The sequence below is a fragment of the Vanacampus margaritifer genome, chromosome 9 (assembly GCF_051991255.1).
Source record: "Vanacampus margaritifer isolate UIUO_Vmar chromosome 9, RoL_Vmar_1.0, whole genome shotgun sequence".
Lineage (NCBI taxonomy): Eukaryota > Metazoa > Chordata > Actinopteri > Syngnathiformes > Syngnathidae > Vanacampus > Vanacampus margaritifer.
In genome coordinates this window covers 11,253,376-11,278,000 of record NC_135440.1, presented here as the reverse complement: position 1 = coordinate 11,278,000, position 24,625 = coordinate 11,253,376, and the positions used below count along the sequence as shown (strand labels likewise).

Genomic DNA, 24,625 nt, shown 5'->3' with positions numbered 1-24,625 from the left:
GCCAGGTAACTACCCAGTTTGGAGAAGACGGGTGAGGCTTCTGGAGATATGTCCCATGCCTGCCAAGCAGTTTTTCTTGCCCTTGTTGCAGAAGGCTCACACGGTGTCACATCCTGTAAAGGCATGAAAGAATAGCATGCCTTTGACCTTCTCCTGGCCAACAGACTGAAATATGTCATGTACACACTGATCCAGTGAAGGCTCTGACCTTGCCCAAATGCCACCCACATGTGCTGTAGCCCAGTCTCTTTGAGTACATCAAAGACACTTATTGCTAGGACGAGACATCTGTATCGTTTGCGTTCATGATGGATTGGCTACCATATTCGGTAGCATATTTGGCGTGCTCATGATAACATTTATCCAGTCCATCAAGACCAGTTCCATGAGAGCTGAGGACAGCAGCTTCCTTTTTGACAATAACCATATGTTGTATAAACATTTGTGGAGCCTTATCAGCAATAAATTGGTACAATTCCGTCTTGTTTTTATTGTGCCTCAAGAAGTTATGCTAGTTAGATGGCATTGTGGTCTCATTTGTCACCTTGCGTCTTATTCGCTGGCCACGTTTAGACCTAGTCTAAAGACTTGAAGTACTGTACACATCAAATACCAGATGTGTCATTGTGTACTGGCTTGAGTATACTGTATGTACATCATTAAGAAGTCGAGAATTGTATTGTCCTCAAATGTCTTGGATCTTGGACCCATCTACAATGAGAACGTCTGTCTCATGTTCCTTGTCAACTGGTGGGACAAAAGTCTCAAGGATAGAGGTCAGCTGCGACTTCTGGCAATAGCGCAATCTTCCACCCTTGCTCGATGCGGCAGAGAAGGACTGGTTCTCAAGCTGAAAGAACTCCTGAAGGTCACATTCTCAGCTTTGACAAGAGATGAAAAGCTTTGAGAACAGGTGACAGGCCTCCTTGACAAGCTTCTGCTTTGATGATTCAGCAGAAGAAGAGTCCGTCTAAAGAAGTCAGCTTTCTTCTTCTTAATTAAAAAAATTATAGATTTCTTTACAGTGCATGTGAAAACGCCAGAAATTTTGCCTGACCTTTCTCCAAGTGAGACTGCAGATGTTGTGCAAAGTCGGGGTGAGCAATGTCTAGTGTCAAGCAAATACAGGTCTTCACTGTCTTACTGGAATGGGTTGCCAAGGTCTTATAGAGCTTAGGACAACTTATCAACCCTCTCCTTGAACGTTTTTCTTTTTGTGCCTGTAAAATTTGCTCATGGTGGCCTCTGTGCTTACTGGCCTCTTTGGTTTGTGCCTCCATTTTATATTGGGACACCAGACTGACCTCAGTATCATCTTACCATCCACCTTCTATGTGTGGACGGGTCTTCAGTAAGGCTATTAGGCCAATGGCACCATTAGCCTTGATGATTGATGATGATGATGGCAAATCATCAACTGACATTTACTCTATTGCATCTGTAAGCTTGTATCAATGTATAAATTCTGTACAGCAAAAGCCCCATTGGATGCATTTACCAAAAATATGTGCACGCCTAAAATTCATGTTTCATAGTCGCTGAGATATGATTACTTCAAGTCAATGGTAGACATCTTGGACACCACCTTGGTTAATTTTATGACATATGAAAAAAACTGATGAAAATAACATTTTGGTTTGACCTTATTAATTTAACAGTTAATGTTACAAATGTCGTGTTCTCCCGAATCTTTACAAGTATCTATATGCTGTATTTTAAGAGCTGTAATAGATAGACATATACCTGGTACCAAAATATCCGCAAACTCCAACTTTATATTCAACTTTAACAAATTTTGGGGGCTTAAACTCAATTCAGGAAAAAACGAATTTTCAGCAGACATCTTGGATTTTGTGGCCGCCATCTTGGTATTTGGCGTGGCCAAATAATTATTTTTAAAAGAGTGTGGTTTGAAGAGCTTATGTACCAAATGTCATGCTTGTATCACAAAGTGAATGATTTTTGTTCATTATCTGCTCCACTAAAAATGTGTACAGTGGTTGGCTTTGGAATTCAGATATGAAGTCACTTGTTTCTGGACTTGAGGGGAGGATCCAACAAAATGATTGAATTGTGGGTAAGAAAAGTTTTGGGTCGGACAACAGGCATGTATTTGGAAGATAATCTACCTTTCAGGCCCAGGACCAGTGACGGTCAGCAATGAAGAGAAGTGAAGGTGCCCTTCCAGATCTTCTTATCGCGATATACAGTAATTGTCATTCTACACGAGGGACAGCAAAACAAAGAAGCTAGAACAACTGAATTTTAATAGTCTTGTGTTTTTCAAGGGTTGGGACATGGGACAGCTTTTATTAACTACCATATTTAATCACACTTTTCTATTTTTAGAAAAGTGTGATTTCCAACCAAGGTGATGTGGCACCATGAGGGGTTACAGCATATTATTAAATTTTGATGAATTTATTATTATTTTGAATGCTAGCCATTAATAATAAATTTCCAACACACCTTTTAGGACAAGCAAAGTCACCTTTAAAAGGTCAAAGCAGATGGGTGAGATCATGCTGCAGTGATACAGCAATGATGCAGTTGCCATTTGATCTAACCGATCAAGTTTAATGTATGATGCTTACTTTGTTTCGATGCGAAGATAGATCTATTGCATCACCTTTAGACATCGTCACTTTGTAGCAAGACATGCATTATGATGAGTTTAAAAAGTGTGCATGCGTTTCCTGCATGCAGGACTGATCAAATATTAAAGAGTGACAAATGATTCACTCCCAACACACTGTCACTCTCCCGGGGGGTTTAATCAGCGCCAAAGTGTTAAATTGCTGGAGAAGGTCAAGGACTCTTTTCATTAACAATGCCTCGGGAGGGGGGCTGCTGGACGTAGAATTGATAGTACATTGGGAGAAAATAGTATACAGTGGACAGTTGAGATGTGTTTCAGAATCTAAACACATACGCTTTTACAATCAACACAAACATACATTAAAACAGGTCAGTTCATTTTTAACACGTTCTTCAAGCTGTTTTTGAACACATTAACAGACGCTCAAGCTCACACACACAGCACTGAAATACAGTATATGCCGCCTGCTGATCATGTCAAAGTAAAAAAAAAAGAGGAGCATGTCAATCTGGAAACAAGCAATGTAAGTTGAGTAAAACTGTTAAATGCATGAATGTAAGTGAATATTGATTTGCATTTTATACACGCATGTTCATTGTTCACATAGTACGACTGCATATTTGGGTGACATAGGGTGAAAAGAAATAATAATAATAATAATAATAATAATAAGCCAAGGCAACGTTTAAAGTTTTTTAAAGTGTTTTAAAGAGTCATGATCATTTTAAAGTTATTGTGATGAGTTTTAAAGTCATGATTCAATCCAATCCAATCCACCTTATTTCTATAGCACATTTTATAAACAAGTGTTTCCAAAGTGCACATTGTGATCCACACCCTATCATACTTATAAAATAATGATAATAATAATAATACATTTAATTCATCAGAGCCTTTCAAGACAGCCAAGGACACTTTACATGGCAAAGAAGACTAAGACAGTTAAAAACAAACCCAAAAAATGTGGGCAGAGAAAAATAAATGAATTAATAAATAAAATTAATAAAAATCTAGTAAAACCAACTATAAAAAAACAGTCAGTAAAATACTAAAATGCAATAAGTAAAATAAAAAATACATTAAAAATAAAAAAATAATTTAAAACATGAAAAGACGCCGAAGACCACACAATTCACGCTGAACTAAAAGCCAAGGAATAAAAGTGGAGACTTAAAGCACTCCACCGTGAGAGCAGTTCGAACGTGGAGAGGCAGATCGTTCCACAGTGTAGGGCCAACTACAGAGAGGGCCCTATCCCCCCTAGATTTAAGTCTCGTTTTAGGCACCACAAGCTGGAACTGGCCCTCAGACTTCAGTGCGTGCGCTGGAGTGTACTTCTGGAAGATGTCTGAAATGTACGGAGGGGTCAGTCCGTTCAAAGCTTTAAAAACATGACTGCATACAGAAATAAAAGGTACATAACACTGTTCAAATTACTTTTTGATTTTCCAACATAAAAAAAAAACAGGAAATATTTTTGAGAGAGAGGAAGTAAAAATAAATTCGGATAATTTAGTTGCACAAGTGTGCACACCCTCATTTATCTGTGGATGTGTTCAGAATGAACCAATCACATCAAGCTCGTGTTAAATGGGAGTCAGCACACACCTGACACAATTTAATAATCCTGATTAACCCCCAAATAAGTTCAGATGTTCTGGTAGGCTTATTCTCATAGTTCCAATTCAACGAAACAACAAACTTTTCAAAGCTAAAGGGAGCCCCTTTTTGATTATGTGGTTAACATTTTATTATAGATTTTTAATCCTGTTATGGATTTTACAGCACTTAGTAACCTGTTATGAGAGGTACTATGCAAATGAAAACAGAGATGTAAGGGGCCCTTTTGATGTCCCTGATGAAGTTCGCTTTAAGATGAATTGGTGATTTCAATCTACTGTAACAGACATTACAGCTCTTGTGCTATCTTCCCATAATGAAATCACTACAGCGCAAAGGTTCGTTGAAAAGATGTTGACGACCAACGAGTGACTATTGAAATAACTGATTCTCAATGCTGGAGGTTGCCTCAAGGTTTCCCACCAGATACCAGCATCCATTAGCGCTTTCTTCCTTTAATCATGCTCTATACAATACTAATCTGTGATACCTATTGATTTTGGGAGTCTTAGCATGGCAGGCAGGACCTTGACACCAGATTACAGCACCACACATTTAGAATGGATTGGCATCTGGCCAGCATACGCACACACACACTCGGAATGTTGAATGAATTAGAGGGAACCAGTAATTCTACTTAGAAAGCTCATCTCCAAGATGCTTTTAATGATAGATTGCCTTTGTACATTTACAAGGGTGAGCTCAGACAGAAAGTGATTGTGCCTTCTTCTTCGATGGTCTCATTGTTTCAGTCGCCATCCAAATTTCACTGCCACAGGGTGAGGGGTGCAAGTGACAAGGTGATAAATTGAGAGTTTACTCTCGGATCCAGACACCTCAAGCAATTTGAAGACAGTGGCTTGGAAAAACTCCCTCTCAGGAAGAACTGACACTTAAGATCCACACATTCTCTGCAAGAACAGAGGAATGTTGACTTTTTATTACTGAGGTAGATAGAATAAGAACAAAGTTTTTTTTGTGTGTGTTTTCCTGGCCAGGGCATTTAATTCTTCACAAGAACTCTTTACAAGAATTCATCACTTGTGTGTTTTGGGTTGGACACTCACTTCCATGCACAATTTTAGCCATCTGTGTATTCTATTACTGAATAATAATAATAATAATAATAATAATAATAATAATAATAATAATAATAATTATTATTATTATTATTATTATTATTATTGTTATTGTTATTCATTTGTGACTAGTGAAGCTAGAACTTGCTTTCTCAGATAAACTGTCACTAACCTATGTGAATTATTATTTTTTTTAACAAAACAGTATGTTTAAATAATAAAGTATACATAATAATTAGTGATGAACAAGTATAGATACCAGGTATCCGTATCAGTGCAGCTACCAGCCTTACAGTATTTTAATGTATTGGTACACGCAACGGCAGGCGATACCAATATCGGCCGCCCGCTTGTGGTCGTATTACAATTTGGAACTTTAAACTAAAAATTAGAAATAGAAAATTTACATTAATTTCATGCAATTTTAAGGAAAAGTTATATTGGGATATATGTTTTTTTTTTTTTAAAGACGTTTTATGTATCAAAAGTAGTCGTGGGTTAGAAATTCCACAGGCCCCTCAGCTTTTTCTCATGTCTTCTTCTTGTGGGATGTTTAAAATTTCTGCTTACCGTAATTTCAAGTCTCAGGTTTTTTATTTGGTGTCTTTGGTGTTGAACATTTGCTGCATTTATAAAACTCAAGCACAAATGCTTCACATTTTTCTGTGTATCTTCAAGTAGAAGAAAATGTTGTGGTATGCTTATGGGTGTATGGCCATATATTTCCAGGGCAACTGTTGGAAAGTTTTATGTGAAGCAAATAAAACAAACATAATTCCTTTACATCCGCCACAGATTTAGACGTTGTTGCCCTTTTGAGACATGCTCTGCACTTTCAGTATTTCACAGTGCAAAGAAAAGCAGAGAACCATGCCTATGCAGCCAAATGTGTATTTTTGTTTTCCTCTAGAGCAAAATGCATGGTTATTTAAAAAAAAACAAAAATAAAAGAAAAAAGTGTGTGTTGAGTAAGTTACAGAAAGGGTAGCAGCAAGTGTGGTTACTTGATGACCATTTGACTTTAGCTCCAGATGACATTCTTGCAGCTTTCTGTGCCTTCATTTTCAGTCATTTTAATCTCTCAAAATGGAACAAACCCTCTACAAAAGCATGTGCATCTTTGAACCCCAAACTTACAAAAAAAAACAACATGAATGGTGTTTTACAACGCACCAAAATGTATGTATGTACGTTCATCTGACCACATTGTAGTCTAACCTAAGCAAACTGGTATCGGCAGAGGCCCTGATACTGCATTAAAACAGTGGTATCGGTATCGGTGAGTACTAACAAGTAACATGCCAATACCATTAATTCTGACGCTAATATAGGACTTTGAATGCAGCATCTTGTGTCTTGCTCATGCACAACATTCACTGATGTGTGTGACATGTTCACTGCATGCCGAGCCAAGATATCCTATTGGCCCTTGAATGCTCTGAACCAATGGCAGGACAGCTTTTTCATGTTAAGAAAAAAAAAGGTATCGGTATCGGGGGCCAAAAAACGCTAATAGTTACAATAAATATTTGCATAAAAACATGTAAATACTAAACAATCAAGTGGAAAATGTTTGACTGTTTATTGTTGTGCTGTGTGACGACATGTTTTTAAACCACAGAACAAACTATTTAATTTGTTTGTAATCATAACCTTGAAATCTTATATTTTGGGTAGTGCGGTCAAAGTTAAAGCGTTAACTGATTAATTAATCCCAAAAAAATTATCGCATTAATCATGAATTAACACAGATTAATCGCACTATTAATTTTGACCTTAGATTATCCTTTAGCGTGACAGCGGATGGCTACGTTTAAGGTAGCACAGGTTGTGTTTGAGCAATAAACCTAATTACATGCATTAAAGTAAAGCATTTAAAAAATGTTTGCGTATCACATTTAGAATATTTGTTCATGTCAAAATATTGTTGTTTTTTTCCCATTTTGAAATTATGCAATATTGGGGTAATTTTTTAATTAACTGATTAGAAAAAGAGGAGGATTAGCGCGTGCAGTGGATCAGAAAATGTTGAAGACGTCCTCATAACATTAAATGTCAAAAGAATTAACAAATAACCGGTTCTCTTCAAATTTGTCGGGAAAAAAATGTGGATAAAAAAGCCTTCTTTGTTAAGCGATTAATAGTGATTAATCAAAAGTCAAATTCACCTGCATGTATGGTTTGAGATTTTCCTGACCAGGAGCCCAAACCGAGCACCTTATAGGCACGACAAAATTAGCTCCCTATAATCGGGGCCAGCGACCAACACCAACAGAATTTGCTCTGAGAATGCAATGTAATATCTGACATAAGAGCAAATTGTGAAGAGAACGACGACGAAGAAAGTTTGTTACAAAAACACAATTTTTAGCCAAAATGTTGATTTGTATTTATTTTCTTTTTTATTTATTTATTAGAATTTAAACTTAAAATTTGACTAAAAATGTTCAGCCATCAACGTTGCACACCTGTTCTTTGCTGTCCCTTCAACATATGCATTTAATTGACATTTTGTTTTATTAACATTTATTCTTGTTCATTTCTAGAATATCAATACAATCATCATAGAAATGCACAATTGTGTGCCTATTCAATCAGAAATATCTTACATTTTTAGGTTTTTCACCCTGTCCTTCTTTCAATCTCTTAGGCTCTTGCTATGGGGATGATGACAGAATACTATCACTATATATTTACCACCCTGGTAAGTAAAACATGCATCTATATTGTATTTGATTTAGTATGTTATAAATGGCAAATGCTATACAACGACTTTCTTTGCCCTTTTAGGATCTATTTGCCCTTGATTTGGAGCCATACCGGTTCAGTGGTGTAAACATGACTGGCTTTAGGATTCTCAACACTGAGAACAGCCAGGTGGCTTCTATCATAGAGAAGTGGTCCATGGAGCGACTGCAGGCTCCCCCTAAACCTGACTCCGGTCTACTGGATGGATTCATGACAGTAAGTTTGATCAATAATGTTTCTGAACAAGACAAGGTTTATTCTGTATAGCTGACAGTGAATTGAATGAAATGTTGTGATTGGCTGGTGACCAGTCCCAGGTGTACCCCACTCTTTATATACGGTATTTGCCACTCTGATGTGTGTAGATCCATGTAGGTCTGTAAAAGAGAATAGACTTGCCAGGTTAGACAAGCATTTCTTTCTTCCATCATTTCACAGTCGTCCAGGGAGTTTAGTGAAACCCTCCGGTGCCCATGTTGTGAGTCCCAGATGTGAAAAGAGAAATGTGTTGTTACTATGATGTGAAACTTGCCTGATCAGAGCATGCAGTCTGTAACAAGCCAAAGTGTGCCCCGTGCTTCTTTTGACAGCACACTCTTATCTGGGAACTCAGCCAAAAACCTCAACCCTCGATAGACAGAGAATGGAATAGGAATAGAAATGTTAGAAACTGAATAGATAACATTAAGCTGGACTGTGGGGGGAATAAAGGAGAGACAGAAGTTAAAAGGTCTTTTTTTTTTTTATCCCAGAAGGACTGTTATAGACTGGACTTGATGTAGTAGCTTGGTTTATTCCAGTTGGAAATGGTAGCAATAACAATCTGGCTGATTCATAACAATTCCAGCACTGTTTTCTTTCTCTAATAAAGCATGTTCTTGTAGAGTCATGTTCTGTGCTTGGTTACTCAGTTTAAGTGCCTTTTGTTGCATTCCAGGCTCAATCAATACCGTTTCCCACTCAAGACCTCAACTAGACTGTATGTTACCAGTGAGCTCCGAGACATGACGTCCACAACATTTTGCTTATGATTCCAAAGCTCCATAAAAATGTGAAAAATGTAATTGTGGAGATATGTTCGATGATGTGGTAACTGGCCAATATAATGGAGAGTTATTTATTTATTTTTCTGATTATTGACAGGAGATGGATGTGTGAGAGGACTGTGCCGTGACCCTGACCATCAGTGAATTAGTAGTGTATGGTTTACAAAGTGGGGGTTGATTTATTACACAAATAGCAATCAGTCAGAAGCTAATGCTTATTGACAGGGTGCGAGGTTATGTACAGGTCTGATTAACGGCTGCATTTGTGTGCTGCATTTACAGTTTTTGGTGCTTAAGTAGTGAGCTGCTAATGTAACATGCAAGTGAGCAGTACTTCAGTTCATTGGACTCACCTCAGTACCACTGACTTGCAATAAATTGTTAAAAGGGTAGAAAAAACACTCAAGATGTATCCACAGCTTAAGTTGTTACTGTATTTAAATATAAAACATTTATATAGAACCTCTGAAATGGCTTTTAATTGAAAAAATTTAAATTGGGTCAGTGTTTGATAATACGAGAAAGATCAATTCTCAGTGAAAAGCAACTATTACTGGTTAAAGCTATTTTATTTGTCATCTATTTGCTTTTGTGCTCTCTCATAGTCCACTTCTAAATGATCATGCACTGATTTGTTAGCTAACATCCAATCAGAGTGATCAACTGCCACTAATAGCTGACATCGTTTTGCATTCTACAATTGATGGCTCGTTCATTCAAATCACACAAAAAAAAGCACATTGACACAAAATTCTCTTCATTCTTCGCTATTGAAAACATTTCCTTTTTTACTTAAGTTTGTTTCAGGTTTCGTTATAAATGTGATGAGCAGGAATGGTATATGTGTGGATTTTATTTCATGAAGCCATTACTGTGGATGGTGTGATTAATGACTTTCCAGCCATGTTGTTTGCTTGCTATAGTGTGAAAGTAATAATTCTGACTGATATTGACTGTAAGAATCAAACGTTCTTTACTAACAACATCAATTGTGAATTTGTTATGCAGTTAATATAAAAGAATTAGGACAGTGTGGCAATTTATCTAATAATACTGTATCCATTTGAAAATAGCAGGAAGGTCACAGGTATGAAAATTTGACCAGGGATGGCCATGACCACCCCTGGCCACCATGTAGCTCCGCCCCTGCTCCTCAGTTATAAGATTCGGTCCCATCAGAGTCTTATTAGTGCTATCGGAAGGACTTAGGAAGGACTCTCCCTCCCATTTGTCTTGCACACTTTCAAGTTACACTGATTCTCATGTCCATAAATCTGAGACGTAAACCTGGAAATTTGCGCGCAACCACCAAAAAAAGACTTGACTCGACATAGTGTGAAGGTGGCACTAAGTCCTGGACCGTGACGTGTTCATGAGACGCTTGAATTCCAACTTTAAATGTGACATTATCTTGTGTAGTGCTCTGGAAGTTATACAGGCAATAATGGTCGCCAGTTAGAAGCAAGTTTCTGCATGTGCCTCTCTCTCACTCCCTCATGTTTTGCACGGTACACCTCATCAACCTCTCCCCTTGTCCAAGCTTATGGAGTGACCTTTTAGAGATCAAGGTCATCTTGTTCTTTTCTGCCGCTCGAAAAAAACACTTGGTATTCAGAGCAAATGCATTGCTCCTCTCTCCTTTCCATCCACACATTACCATAAAAATGCTATACCTGTGGGTACAGTTAAATGGGACGCTGAAGGAAAGCTATTTCCTTTTTGACAGATATCATTTAAAGTCTGATCCAAACAGAGTTATGAGAAAATTCAGACATTTTTTCCAGGATTCATATTTTTACAGAATCAGTCAAACCGACATATGGTGAGCGCCGGGAAAGGAGGAAATGAATCATATGAGAAAATATGATTTCAAAAACCTTGCTGAAAGCTTGCAGCCAAAATATGTTTATACTTGGCAGTTCTGTATGTCAGCCAGTTAAATACTGTATGTGCTTGATGGGCATTCTTACCAACAAATATTTTGTTTATTGGTCTGTATAATAATATTTATTGCAGGTAATTATATGGTTGGAAATTATATATGAAGTTGCACACATTTAATTTTGTTAGATTTCACTGTACAGTCAAAGGTTACTGGGCTGATAGTTTGTGTTTGTGTGAAGAGCGGTTATTAAGCAGCTTGCTGCAATACCACGAGGCTGTTGACTTGATGGATGGATTTTCTTCTCTAGCCTGCGTGTTCCTTTTTCAAACTGTCAGTCATACGTTTTCACTGGAGACATGCATGAATGGCAGAACCAACTAGGAAGCAGGCTCTGCAGTGTTTTAAAGGGTGAATATGTCAGAGGGGTTCATGCTGATTGGGGATGGAAGGGTTGTTTGGTGCTGACCCTTGGCATCGTTCAGGTGTGAGGCAACGGGGGATACTAAAGGTGTCAAAGCTCACAGCACAGGAGTGTATCTGTGGTTAGCTGCCTCAACCCTCCTCATTCTGCAAAGTAAAATAATGCTGTTGAATGTCATTTGCTTTCTCTCAAAGACAGCTTTTGTCAGCTCGCTTTATTCCATCTGCTTCCCAGTGTGCGTCAAGTTGTTTCTGCTTCTTTGTCATCGAGTTGGATCTGGTTGTGCAATTGTCCACATGCTAGAGAATTTGGAAGGGCAACTTGGCTGTGAGATGATGGTGGCAAAATGCACCAGCAGCTGGCAGGGCAAAGATAGTAAAGACATCAAACAGTGACTTTAGTATTTAGCTTCTTGGAATTTGCGTTTGTTGTCTCCAGATCTTGAATCAGTTGTACGTTGAGCTCATGATTTCGGTCTTTATTGCTGCAATGGAAAACTGAAACATGTTTTGAATATCTTGCCTCTTATTCTGTGAATCAAACTAAAGGAACTACCTGGAATAACTCACAGTTGGATGGAAAAATAATGTGGTGGCAATCCCACCGATACGATGCAAATATAAACCAAAGGAGTTTTGAACAAGTTAGTGGAATGAAAGAGCCATCAGAGAGGATTCTTTCTGCCTGCTTTAAGTCTTTGTCATTGCATCATTGCCATGACACTGTTTTTTTTTGTCCACGTTCTCGCTTTAAATCAGCCTTAATATTTATTTTCAGTGCTGTTCAAACATGAAACTGACTGCAACCTGTTTGTTAAATGCAGCGGCTCAGTTAAGCCTGGATTTTCAGATAAATAAATATTTTCATACAAATCTGACAGTGTACATGTACAAGTTTACTGATTAGCATTTTCTAAATTTGAGTTAAAAAAAAATCTCAATAATCAATTTATAGATTCGTATCGGGATTAATTGGTACCGAATCGTGACTTATGAATCGTGATATGAATCGAATTGCCAGGTACTAGGCAATTCACACCCCTAATATATATAGATAGATAGATAGATAGATAGATAGATAGATAGATAGATAGATAGATAGATAGATAGATAGATAGATAGATAGATAGATAGATAGATAGATGGAGGGAGTTAGGGAGGGATAGATAGATAGATAGATAGATAGATAGATAGATAGATAGATAGATAGATAATGGCAAATTTGATGCGCTTTGCAGGACGAAGGTTAAATTATTCCACAATTCTCATCCACTTTACAGTACCAAATCAATTTGTTCTTCTTTACACGGAGCCATCTTCATTCTAGAGAGGAAAAATAATAAAAATAAATAAAATAATTGAGTGAAATCCCTTATGTACCCAAACTTTGTGGACACCCTTTACTTGTACAATGTGTTTTTGTTAATCCTGCAATGCTCATGTTTGTAGTTGTACAAAGGAAGCTATGAAGGTTTTATAGGGGATTATTTTCTCTGCTCATTATCTGCTTGCTGGGAAAAACTCATCAGATTCACTTGAGTGTTAAGACTATTAGTTCTACTGACAGTGTGTCTAATTCACGGGACAGTGGATTCTGTTACTAAAGCAATACGGCAAAGCTCTGCTTGCAGTCATGTTTGCAGTCCATTCAAGGCTGGCCATTACTGTGCTTGACAGACCAGCAGTCTTTTTAATTAGCAAAACTCTGCTTAGAGAATTAACTCGTTGATGTTGTTTTAAGATTAGATGCAACGATAATGCACTCGGTGTCACTTTTGTTCTTTTTATTAGGTGGGGGGTCCCTCCTTAAGGGCTCATATACTAGAACGTACAAATGAGCTACAACACATTTGTCAGATCAACAAATCTGTTGCTAATATAGCTTATTCGTCTATTGCACTACACAGTATAATTTCAGATTTTAGCAGCATAGTCTGGCAATGATGAGCCTAGCTTGCTAACTTTTGAGTCAAGTCAATATCTTGCCTAAGGGTCCGTTTCCTGCTATATATAACATTCTTTAGAAAATGGAACACTTGAAAATGCATGTGCAGCAATAGCATTGGACACTTTGGCAAACATTACCCAAGCAGTAGTTTGTCATACAAATAAATGTAGAGGCCAAAGGTAACGTGTGACGTCTGAATACATTTGCTATTAAAATATTTATGCAAGTTTTCCTTTTGCTGATGTGTATGCATTAATTTGGCTGACTATTATATTCAAGATAATGCATTTGTCATTGGTTGTCAATTTAATTCAACGCAGTGAAGGAAAAACAAGAGCTACGATCACTTAGAGAGGTCATTTATCAATCCGCTCAGTCACTTTAAAAGCTATACTGCTTGATGACTTTCCTCATCATTGGAGACATTAAAGAAGCCTGTAAATTAATGAGTTCATCCCTGAGTGGCTGTAAGGCTGCAACAGAGGCTGGGATGATGAGTCTCTTCGGCCATCTTAAGTAATAGAGAGACATCCTGATGAGAGACACCATCAGTGTTTTGCTGCAGGAGACAATGTGACGTGCAACCCCGGTTGACACGGCAAAGTCCAATAATGTGAACGTGAAGGAGCAATAGCTGAGGAGAAAACACAAACTGTCTAAAAGTTGATTAGGCACAGTTGGGGTTAGAAAAACAAGCAAAAGGACAGGAGAAGGTCAACTGCAAATGAAATTGTGCTACGACAAAGGAAGAGCCGCAATGACATTAAATCCATGGCTGCAAACTGAAAACAACAACCATTTAACACGCCATTGATTCTTCTGGTTTCCTGGGTTCATCCTGGCACTGAAAAATATTACTACTTTCCTTGTGCTTCATAATAACTACCACTCAAACCTCTTTCCCAAGAAGATCGTAAGATAATAACTATGTACACTGACACTAATTTTGGATTAGGTATAGCTTTGACCTGCTATTTGAATGTTTGACAAACACAAGATGGAAGTCAATTAAAGGTCTGATATCCTCCAAGAAGGTGAAAGTCATTCCTCCCTGCATGTAAAGCTCCAATTTCATTTATCTCAAATTATTACTTATTATCACAAGGACCCCAAGGCTAATTGTTTCTCTGTCTAGCTCTGCCTGTATTCCGCTTTGCTGATAGTGGCAAAACTAAGCTGCTCTATCAGCTCCTTCTGCTTTCATTCAAACAGCCTCATCACTATCACAGCATGACAAGTAATTGAAATGCATATGATTAAGTCATTACAATTTATACACTCCCCTCAACGTATTGAATCAGTCATGCCAATGATCGTATTTTTTGCTGTAGACTGAAAACTTTTGGATTTGTCTTCAAAAGGTGAACATGAGACAAGTTACCAACATTTCAGCTTTCATTTGTAAGTTTTTATGCTGGCCATCTGAAACGCAACTAGATAGCATAATAAAATATAACATTTAGCCAGTTAATGAGCATTATATTAAACTGTTAAGCAATCAGTCAGTAAAGCCTATCTGGGCAGTGTCACGGTGTGTGAGTGGAGGACCCAAATGCAGGAAAGTAGGAGAGCCACGGCAGGGATGTGGATAACATAGTTTTAATCCACCAAAACGTACCAACACAAAAATCACGCTCGAGGGCGGACAAAAAGCAAACACAAACTCACGCTCGAGGGCGGACAAAAAGCAAGTCATAGGGATCGGCAGTTGATTCTTGAATACGCGCTACTAGTCGGGTCAAGTGAGCAGCGTCACGGAGTAATAACCCGACACTTTTTGCTGCTCCTGGCAGGCTTTTATCCTGGCCTGATGGATTGATGAGCAGCAGGTGTGTTTCGCGGGCTCCGCCCTCCAGCTGTTTCCCCGGTAACTGAAAGGGAAACAGAACAGCTGACCCCAATCATGACAGGCAGTTTCTCAACATATTTGCTGTAATTTCACTGTTGGCCTCTGACATCTTCTTAGCACGAAGGGAGTTCGCAAAATTGAGAGACAAACCCTCCTATCTTAGTTCAGAGCTAAGTAGGTGGTATGACAGATATGGACGGACGACACAGATGGATTAAAAAATAAATAAAACTTCACCAGAAGTGAAAGGACACCCCGGGTTCTGTCATTGGCCAGTGCACGGCGAGGGATCCTGGAGGTTCAAGTAAGTTATTTTCAAGTTATAAGGACGAACAGGACAATCTTTCCGTAGGGTGGTCAGGCTGCGTTAGTCTTGGTACGCTCCGATTTGTTAAAAAAAAAACAGTTGACTGAAGACTTTTTCACTCTGCATTTAGTAAAGTGCAGTGCGCTGTCGACCAACTAACGCTAGAAGCATTTATTTATTTATTTAATCTATTATTACTACTATTTGCTCATCAGGAATACTTCGATGCTGTCAAATTTCTGTCATTTCACAAATCAAATGGAGCCATGCAGTCACATGGCTACACATAGTTTCGGTTGCCCAACATAAAAGTTTTTAAAGTGAGTCATTTTTTTGTGAAGAATGGCAGAAACAATGGAGGAAACAACAACTATGTAATCTCCACCTGCTGGGTTTATTGTACTGAGTGTAAACTATTAAAGCTATTTAAGACATTTTCTTGTGGCTGAAAATATAAAAATAAAACCATATGAAATTGGATTATTCTTGGATCAGAATCAGGGTAGTGATAAAAAAAAAGCAGCTTTTTTGACTGTATTGAATCACCAGAATCAGTTCATTAAAAATACTGTCTTTGTTCACAAGATTCATACTAATTCCTTCTGAATATTCATGTAACACAGTCTTAACTTGCTTCCTTTGCAATCTTCAATCGTTCTACCCCAAGGAAATTTGAAACAGGGGAGTAGCTTTTCCAATGTGTGAATTGAAACCTAAATGATTGTTTCCCCTTATTCAGGCACGACTATAAGGACAAAAGAAAGCATGCATTGTATGGGGTGGGCGGGCACTATTCTGACATATTGACACTATATGGGGTTATGTACCAAAATATTAAATTTAAAACAATAATAGCACATATCGGCAGAAATAATCTGTCAGAAAAGGTTCAGGCCTGACTCCTTTCAAGAGAGGATAATTACAAAAAATGCAAATGACTGCAGGGATCAAGTTAAGTTACATTTCCATGTCTCTGATGTAAAGACACAGTCGTAGAAAAGACTAAATACCAGCAGAAATCTCCAATGCTGCTTGACATATTGGCGGCGCGGATCAAAGAAAGAGACACTTCTATGACAAAATACAAACTCGCATTAATTTTAAATTGGACGTCCTGCAAAAAAAGAGAAACAGTCAGTACATTACTAATACATTTTCTTTTTTTTCTTTTTTTTTCTGGAGAGCTCAGTATTGTTCATTCAGTAATTTTACCGATTTGACATGTCATCATCATTGCGCTCTCTTTTTTTTTAATTATTAATTGTTTTTATTTTATATATATATATATATATATATATATATATTTTTTTTTTGTATGTGGGTGAGTATGTGTATGTGCGTGTGTGTGTGTGTATTCATTAGTTCACCTAAAACCTATTAAAAAAATCCCATACCGTTCACCTAAACCGAACACTTCCAGCCAGAGTCGTGAGGCCGTCAGGAGACCCGAGGAAGGACCAAAGAAAATAAATTACATTAATACAATTACTAATACATTTTCAATGAAGACAATATATTTACCAGTGACGTGCAGTGAGCTCTAGGTTTGGATAGGCAGTCATAAATTGAGATGTGCACACCAATTACATTACGAGTACAACGTATCCTAGGGTGACCATATTTTCATTTCCAAAAGAAGAGGACACTCGGCATGACTTCGAGTTTACTCTAAGATGTTATTAATATTATAATTATAATATTTTAACATATGCCTGCTCTGTATGGGTAGAAAATAATACAAAAAAACATTACTCTCTTTTGAAGACACTCAGCTAAAATTCTGGGCTGCCAGTCATGGTAAACATGTTGCAGTGTACACCGCCTCTCATTTGCTGCACTATGAAAAACGGACAATTTCTATTCATAAAACCCACCCGGACGCCGGGAAAGAATTTAATAAAATCTCCCTGTAAAACAGCCTACCTAATTCCTCACAAAATCAAGCTAGCAATAGCAATAGCAATGCCAAACATCATGTAAAGTGAAACAGCCAGGTAATTGAAGCACATCCACAAAGTCCTTTTGTACCATTCTTTATGAAAAGTACGAATAATTCTCTGTCACTTACTTTGCTGACGATCCGGTAGCTAAGGCGTTGGTCTCCCATCCTTCAAAAGATGCCGTTTTTCCCTCAAAAGAAAGCCGTGAAAATAGTTTTATATTCTCAAGAGTGCCGTCATCTTACCGCTTTGCGTGTGTTTTGAATTAACGAATGTACTTTTCGAATGTAAGTATAATACAGTGGCATAAAAAGACAGAGTAGTGATCTGCCTATTTGCATACATTTCTTTCATGCTGGGAAACTGACTACTCATGCGTGAACACACATCGCTACGCGGACAGGGCTGGTGAAAGCACAGTCGCGGTGTGCCTTCAGAAGGATCATTTAGCAGCTTTTTTTTGCCTGCAGGCCAGACGAGGTAATGAGTCATTTTTAATTGAGCTCTGAAAATCACCAAATGTTGTCACTTTCATACCGATATGTAGTGTAGGCTTTCTGAAATGAAAAAAAATTGCAATAAATAGAAGAAGCGAAATGGTTTTAACTTTCATTTCAGCCTTGGACAGGAAATGCCTAGTATGCCGACCTTGCCTGCCCTGACCGCACGTCACTGATTTACCTAATGCTGGGAAGAGCAATAGTAACATGCGTGTCCTTGACTTTCTTAATATTGTATTTTCAGTTTGTTGGTTTCAGTCACAGGTTATTGACTGCATGTAAATGTAGGCACAGTGAAGCATTCAAGATGGGCATGTGTCAGTAGGTTTTCCTGTTTTCTCTTGCTGTTGAATCACACAAGTTTAATCCTTTTGTTTATTTAGGGATCACATCCTTATCATCAAAAGTCTGTGTAGAGTATTCCTGCTGTCTGCTGTCTTTTCTATTTTCTGAGAAAAAAAATTTGGCCCGTGCCAAAATCCACGCCATCTCAAAAGATGCCCCTGTTAAACATTTGGCAGTGGAAGTTGTCCTGTGGATACGATTTTTCTGTTCTCAGAGTGAAGCAATGAGCTGTGTTATTTTCTTCGTTCTGAGTTCACTGCCAGGTGGATAACCTTCATTGAACTTTGATGCACGTTTTGTGTTAAGAAAAAAAAAAGACTGAAAAATGCAATATCATAGTTCGACTACTGTGGATACTCTACATTGCATTATATATATATATATATATATTAGGGGTGTGAATTGCCTAGTACCTGGCAATTCGATTCATATCACGATTCATAAGTCACAATTCGGTACCAATTAATCCCGATACGAATCTATAAATTGATTATTGCGATTTTTTACTCAAATTTAGAAAATACTAATCAGTTAACTTTTACATGTACACTGTAAGATTTGTATGAAAATGTATTTATTTATCTGAAAATTCAGGCTTAACTGAGCCACTGCATTTAACAAACAGGTTGCAGTCTGTTTCATGTCTTAACAGCACTGAAATAAAATATTAAGGCTTAATGTTCCATTAATATAACATTCTTCCATGCTTAATGTGTGAATCCTAACCCTAAGTAAGACGTTTTGTTTAATATTTCTATGAAAAATCGATGTCTAAAAATCGATTCGGCTGCATGTTGAATCGATTCGAGAATTGTGCGCTGTAATATCGTGATATATTACCGAATCGATTTTTTCCAACACCCCTAATATATATATATATATATATATATATATATATATATATATATATATATATATATATATATATATACAGTATATATATATATATATATATATATATATATATATATAATCCCATATGCAACAAACAGATATACTATTTTCTATACACGGGCTGTTGGTAGATTCTTCTTTGCCTGTCATGTACTTTCTTCATTTTTGATCCTTCTATCATCTCTTTTTCCTTCTCCGCACACTGATGAAATGACACATCAACCAAGCTGCGTTTTTATCATTGACTGTGAAAGCAGCCAGGTGCATAAAAACAAGCAGTTTTACAGACACATGAGAACATCCACAAACACACAAACACCCTGGTAGTGACCCGGCTCCACAATATAACAGGCAAAAATAGAAGGTGTAAAGCACTAAAAATGTCACATACTGTATCACTACTTGAAATGCTGACATTACAGAATGCGGAAAACAGGGATTTTAATGGCAGGCGGTGAAGCATTTGTGGCCACAAAGGTGTCCTGTGGGAGTACTTTGAAAAACAGTGAAGCAGTCAAATCATCGCTGTCCTGTGAAAAACAGGTCCATTTTTGTCACTTTTTACATTTTTACCTTTATGGGATGAAACTGAATGGAGACATCCCAAAAATGTCAAAAAATGAAATTAATTTGGACATTAGTGTTTTTCACAGGACAGCGACGAAATTCATTTTGTTACTAATCTTTGACATATCTAGCAGTGAAGGAACTACAAAGAACATGGCATTAACTCATTCACTGCCATTGACGGCCATAAACGTCAAAAATTCATTTGAACTATTTTTATTAGTTTAACATTTTTTTTCCGCTTTTGTTATCAAGAGTATGAATACCTAGAAAAAATTGTTTATTGTACATTTAGAACAGATATAAAAATGTGTGATTAATCGTGAGTTAACGAGTGAAGTCATGTGATTAATTACAATAAAAAAAAATAATCGCCTATCGCCTTTAATTTTTAATCTTTTTTTTTTATGAACTTATGGCAGTGAATAAGTTAATAAGACATTTCTTCAGAATTTTCAAATGTATTCATGAATGATGCCCAATGCTTAGCCGTGCAGATTATATCTGGTTGTTTTCTCTTTTCTATAGCTCGTCTTGAAATCCCATCAGATTTCTGTGAAGCGTCTCAATACAATGCTCATATCAACCCTGTTGTTAATGCAGCCATCCTCAAGTTGTCATCTGTGTTACTCTCATTGGCAACCAGCAGTCATCTTCAGGTCTCATTTCCCGGCGTCATTTTAGGGACATATACGCTGATGGGATGTGGTGAGAGTCATATCGTCATTACAAAGGAAAGCCAGCCAATGTAATGATTCAATTTTACGCAGGCAGTTTGCTCGCCTTTTGAGGCACATTACTGTCAAACAAGGTTGCAGTGTGGATGGTGAAAGGTCTTTTTTCTTTGATGTCAAGTCTATGGTCCTTATTTTGACTTCACATTATATCTAAAGAACAAAACCAATTTTTATTTAAAATGTAGGCCTTACCTCTATGAAGTGTATGGCCACTGGAGTTACGTGGGAAAAGTGGTTGCTAGGGAAAAACAGTATATATATATATATATATATATATATATATATATATATATATATATATATATATATATATATATATATATATATATATATATATATATATATAATAGAAAGACCATAAACCCAGCTGCATTCTCTGCCGTAGACTCTGTAACACAAATAAACAAAAGCCTAAAGGCGGTCATCTGTGCTCCAATCTGACAGTCTGCTCGTTTGTTATCACTGCCAAAAAGATTGTTTAGTTGTTGTCTTTGCCTCTGAACAAATTATATTGAATTTAAACTAATTTGGTGAGGTGTTGTAAAAAAGGGCAGATGAAGACTGGCCAAAAATTTTCAACATAATAAAATAGTAGGGGTGTTAAAAAAAAACGATTCGGCAATATATCACGATATTAAAGCGCGCAATTCTCGTATCGATTCAACATGCAGCCGAATAGATTTTTTGACATCGATTTTTCATGGAAACAAAATGTCTTACTTAAGGTTAGGGTTCACACATGGAAGCATGGAAGAATGTTATATTAATGGAACATTAAGCCTTAAAATTTGATTTCAATGCTGTTAATTAATCGGTATCGAAGCGATTCGTAACCTATGAATCGTGATACAGATCGAATCACAAGGGCAATTCACACCCCTATAAAATAGGATAGCTTCTCTAACAGCAACCCAGGTCCACTGTTGTTTTCCATATATGACCGATCATGTCAGTACAAGTATCTGCATTAGGGCTTGGTTTTAAAACAATGAATAATCAATATTGAATCGATTTTCCTTTTCGGGCCTGACATTGATTCATAAAACCACGAATCGATTATTTTAATGTCTCTTTTTTCCATGAATTCATAAGAAAATAGAATTTTAAAGGCCAATTTTTTGTATCTTACGGACCTGTCTTATTGCACTTTAAGACAATTCTGAATCTTTTTAAATTTATATTTACAATTATTGAATTAGAATTATGAAGATATTTTCATTACACCCTTGCTGATGTCAATGTTTGGTTAACATTTAAGTGACTATAACATGTTTTACTTTCTTTAATAAACTAAATCATCTAACCAGTTACTGCCTCCGCAAAATTTAATTTGGAATTTAATGTTTGTGGAGTTAATTTGCGAATCATGTCCCTGATTTTTAAGAAGAATTGATGTTAATCGGGAAAAGAAGAGGAAAAGAAATCGAATAGAACTGAACTCTTGTGAATCAAAATCGAATCGATTGAGGAAATTAAAATCGATACCCAGCACTAACCTGCATTCATGCTCCCCCCCAAGTTGTTTCAATCCATGTCAGTGAATACAGCAAGCACAAATTGGCAGCTTTCCATCACAAAAACAGAACATTTGCGAATGCCAAAGTGCAGATAGACAGGGGCTTCAGCTGTATTATAATTTCCAATAAATTGTCATAATTTCCAAAGCAGTTAGAGGATTAAGAGTTTTTCATGCTATTAAACAAAATAACAAAGAAAAAATGTGCAATGTTGTTGATGGTAGAGTTGTATTTCACCATAGCATTTTGTACATTTTATTTTCTAGTCTCTTTTTGTCTGCTACTAATTTTGTGTTTGTGACAGATTGGTTATGTTGCGATTATAACCCACCCAGGACCAATAATCATTTCCCATTACAAATTATTTGTGCTTGTTCATCATGAACTGAACACTAAGCCAACATATGAACTTCACCAGATCATATCTAACGTTAACATGATACCACAAGAATGACTTGAATGACTACATTGCCAGGGGATAGAAATTCAGTCAGTCCTATTTTTATACAAACATGTTGAAAGGCAAGCATAATCATTTCCCTCTGTTTTTATCATGAAGCGTTCGAGTAAAGTGTCTGGCCTTAGACTGTAGAGCACTGATGCTGAAATATCATGTGGGATGAGAAGTGAGAACTGCACTTTGGTGGATGCTAATGAGATAGGAGTGGGAGGGTATCCGCACCGAAGCTGGCTGGTGAAAGCAAATTCTAATCAGAGAGGCTGGTCGCAACAGCAGTGTGGCCCCCGAGGGCTCCGGGCATCACATCACATTATAACCTAGCCCAAATAGAGGCGCCAAAATGCTTGGGCCTGAAATAACAGATAACCCTGCCAAATCACATTATCATCCAACCCGCTGCGGTCTTAATCTGCCTCATCCTCCCGCACTGATGAAGCTAATGGAGGGAATAAGTGACATGCTCTTTCTTCGCTCTCTCGCTGTCACTCTTGTCACTTTCATGGTGGCGCTGGCGTCTTTTTACCTCGCAGGTTATTTTAAGACGTGACACATTACATGTTAATATAAATAGATGTATGGGATTACAGACGCTCCCCACCTTACGAACGAGTTACGTTCCGGACGATCGTTCGTAAGGTGAATTTGTTCGTAAATTGCTTCAGTGCTATATTTTGTATTATAATTTATGTTTAAAGCCTATATAAGTATATTGAAGGTTTATATAAGTATGTTTAAGGCTTGTACAAGTAACCTGCATTGGTTTGTACTGAAAAAAACTTTTAATAAAATGGAGAGAATACGTACAGTACTGTACTGTACTACGTATGTTAGAGAGAAAGAGCGAGAGACACACACAGTATGTACATGTACGTAATAAGATAAATAAAATGAAGTTTAACTTACTTTTGGAAGATGTACTCGATGCTTAAGGAGATGATGGAGGAGGAGGAAGAGGAGGATTTTATATCATGAGAGATTCTTCGTCGTCGCTGGAATCGGCTTCAAAAGTTATTTCCTGCTTCATGGGGACCGGCGTTTCTTCCTCCTCCTCCTCGCCACGTTGCTCAGCCTCCAATGAGCTCTCACAGCGCCAATCGTCGGTATTAGCGGAGGAAAGAAGCACTACGCGCAATACAAAATCTAACTTACAGCATTTCTTTTCGAACATTTTTCGACATACTGTACGCGCAGAAATGTTCGTATGTACCGTTGTTCGTAACTCGAATGTTCGTAAGTAGGGGAGCGTCTGTATTAGGTAATCCTACCGCTCCTTTTATTCAGCGCATGCAAAGTTAGTTAGTTAATTACATGAAAATAAATATAGCTATTCTTGAACATCTTTCTAACTTGTTGTACATTTTGAATATTTGGAATTTCTGTCACGTAATTGCGACTAGTCGAAGAGATATCTGGAATTCGTTTTCACCCAACTACAGATATTCACATGGTCATTTTGCGTAGGACAAATTATCCCTTTTTTTGTGTATGGGGTTTGTGATTAAAGCTATCGAAAATCAAATTGCATTCATTCGTAGATGTATGCAACAAGATATTAAGGATAACTGGTATAATATTATCATTTAAAAAAATGACTTTGTATGTGATATATTAGGGTATCAATTAAAAAATATGATGCCATTTTCTAATACAAAGAAAAATGGTCAAAGCAATGCTATTCCATTTCTTTTGCAAGCATATGTCAATTGGCAATGGAAGAGTGCGCCGTATAAAATCTCGCCTAGGACGCCAAATTGGGGAGGTTGGTCTGTCCATGGAAGTGCCTGAAATTATAAGTGCAAGAGTGCTATTGTTGCTAAACTTGACACATTTTCTGTGATGTTTCACACAACTTCCACACCAATAAATATCAACCAGATGGAATTCAATAGTGTTTAAGTTCACGTAATATTTTTACCAGCCTGAAAGGCACATGGGCTAGAATCTGTGCTGTTTCTCTACAAATGGGTGGCCTTTGTGACACAGGGACTTTGTCAAGTTATTTAAACAAGAGACAGATGTTCAATCTTCTGTTAGAAATGTGAATAATGATGTTCCTTTTTTTTTTTATAGCAATTGTTGAAGAAAATAATCTTTTCCTTCCGCGTGTTTGTTTTCTTTCGGGTAGTGAGAATGTTGGTTATCCGAATGCAGGCTGGAGATCGAT

At 37.2% G+C, this 24,625-nt stretch overlaps 1 protein-coding gene across 6 annotated transcripts in view; it reads left to right on the top strand.

Moving 5' to 3' along the window:
* grik2 (glutamate receptor, ionotropic, kainate 2) overlaps window positions 1-24,625 on the top strand; it is a 164,285-nt gene that overhangs the window by 75,928 nt on the left and 63,732 nt on the right. For all 6 annotated transcript variants that reach the window (XM_077574695.1, XM_077574697.1, XM_077574694.1 and 3 more), the window contains exons 6-7: window positions 7,949-8,002; window positions 8,089-8,262. In XM_077574695.1, the coding sequence (XP_077430821.1) occupies window positions 7,949-8,002; window positions 8,089-8,262 (228 nt within the window). The remainder of the gene's footprint in view (window positions 1-7,948; window positions 8,003-8,088; window positions 8,263-24,625) is intronic.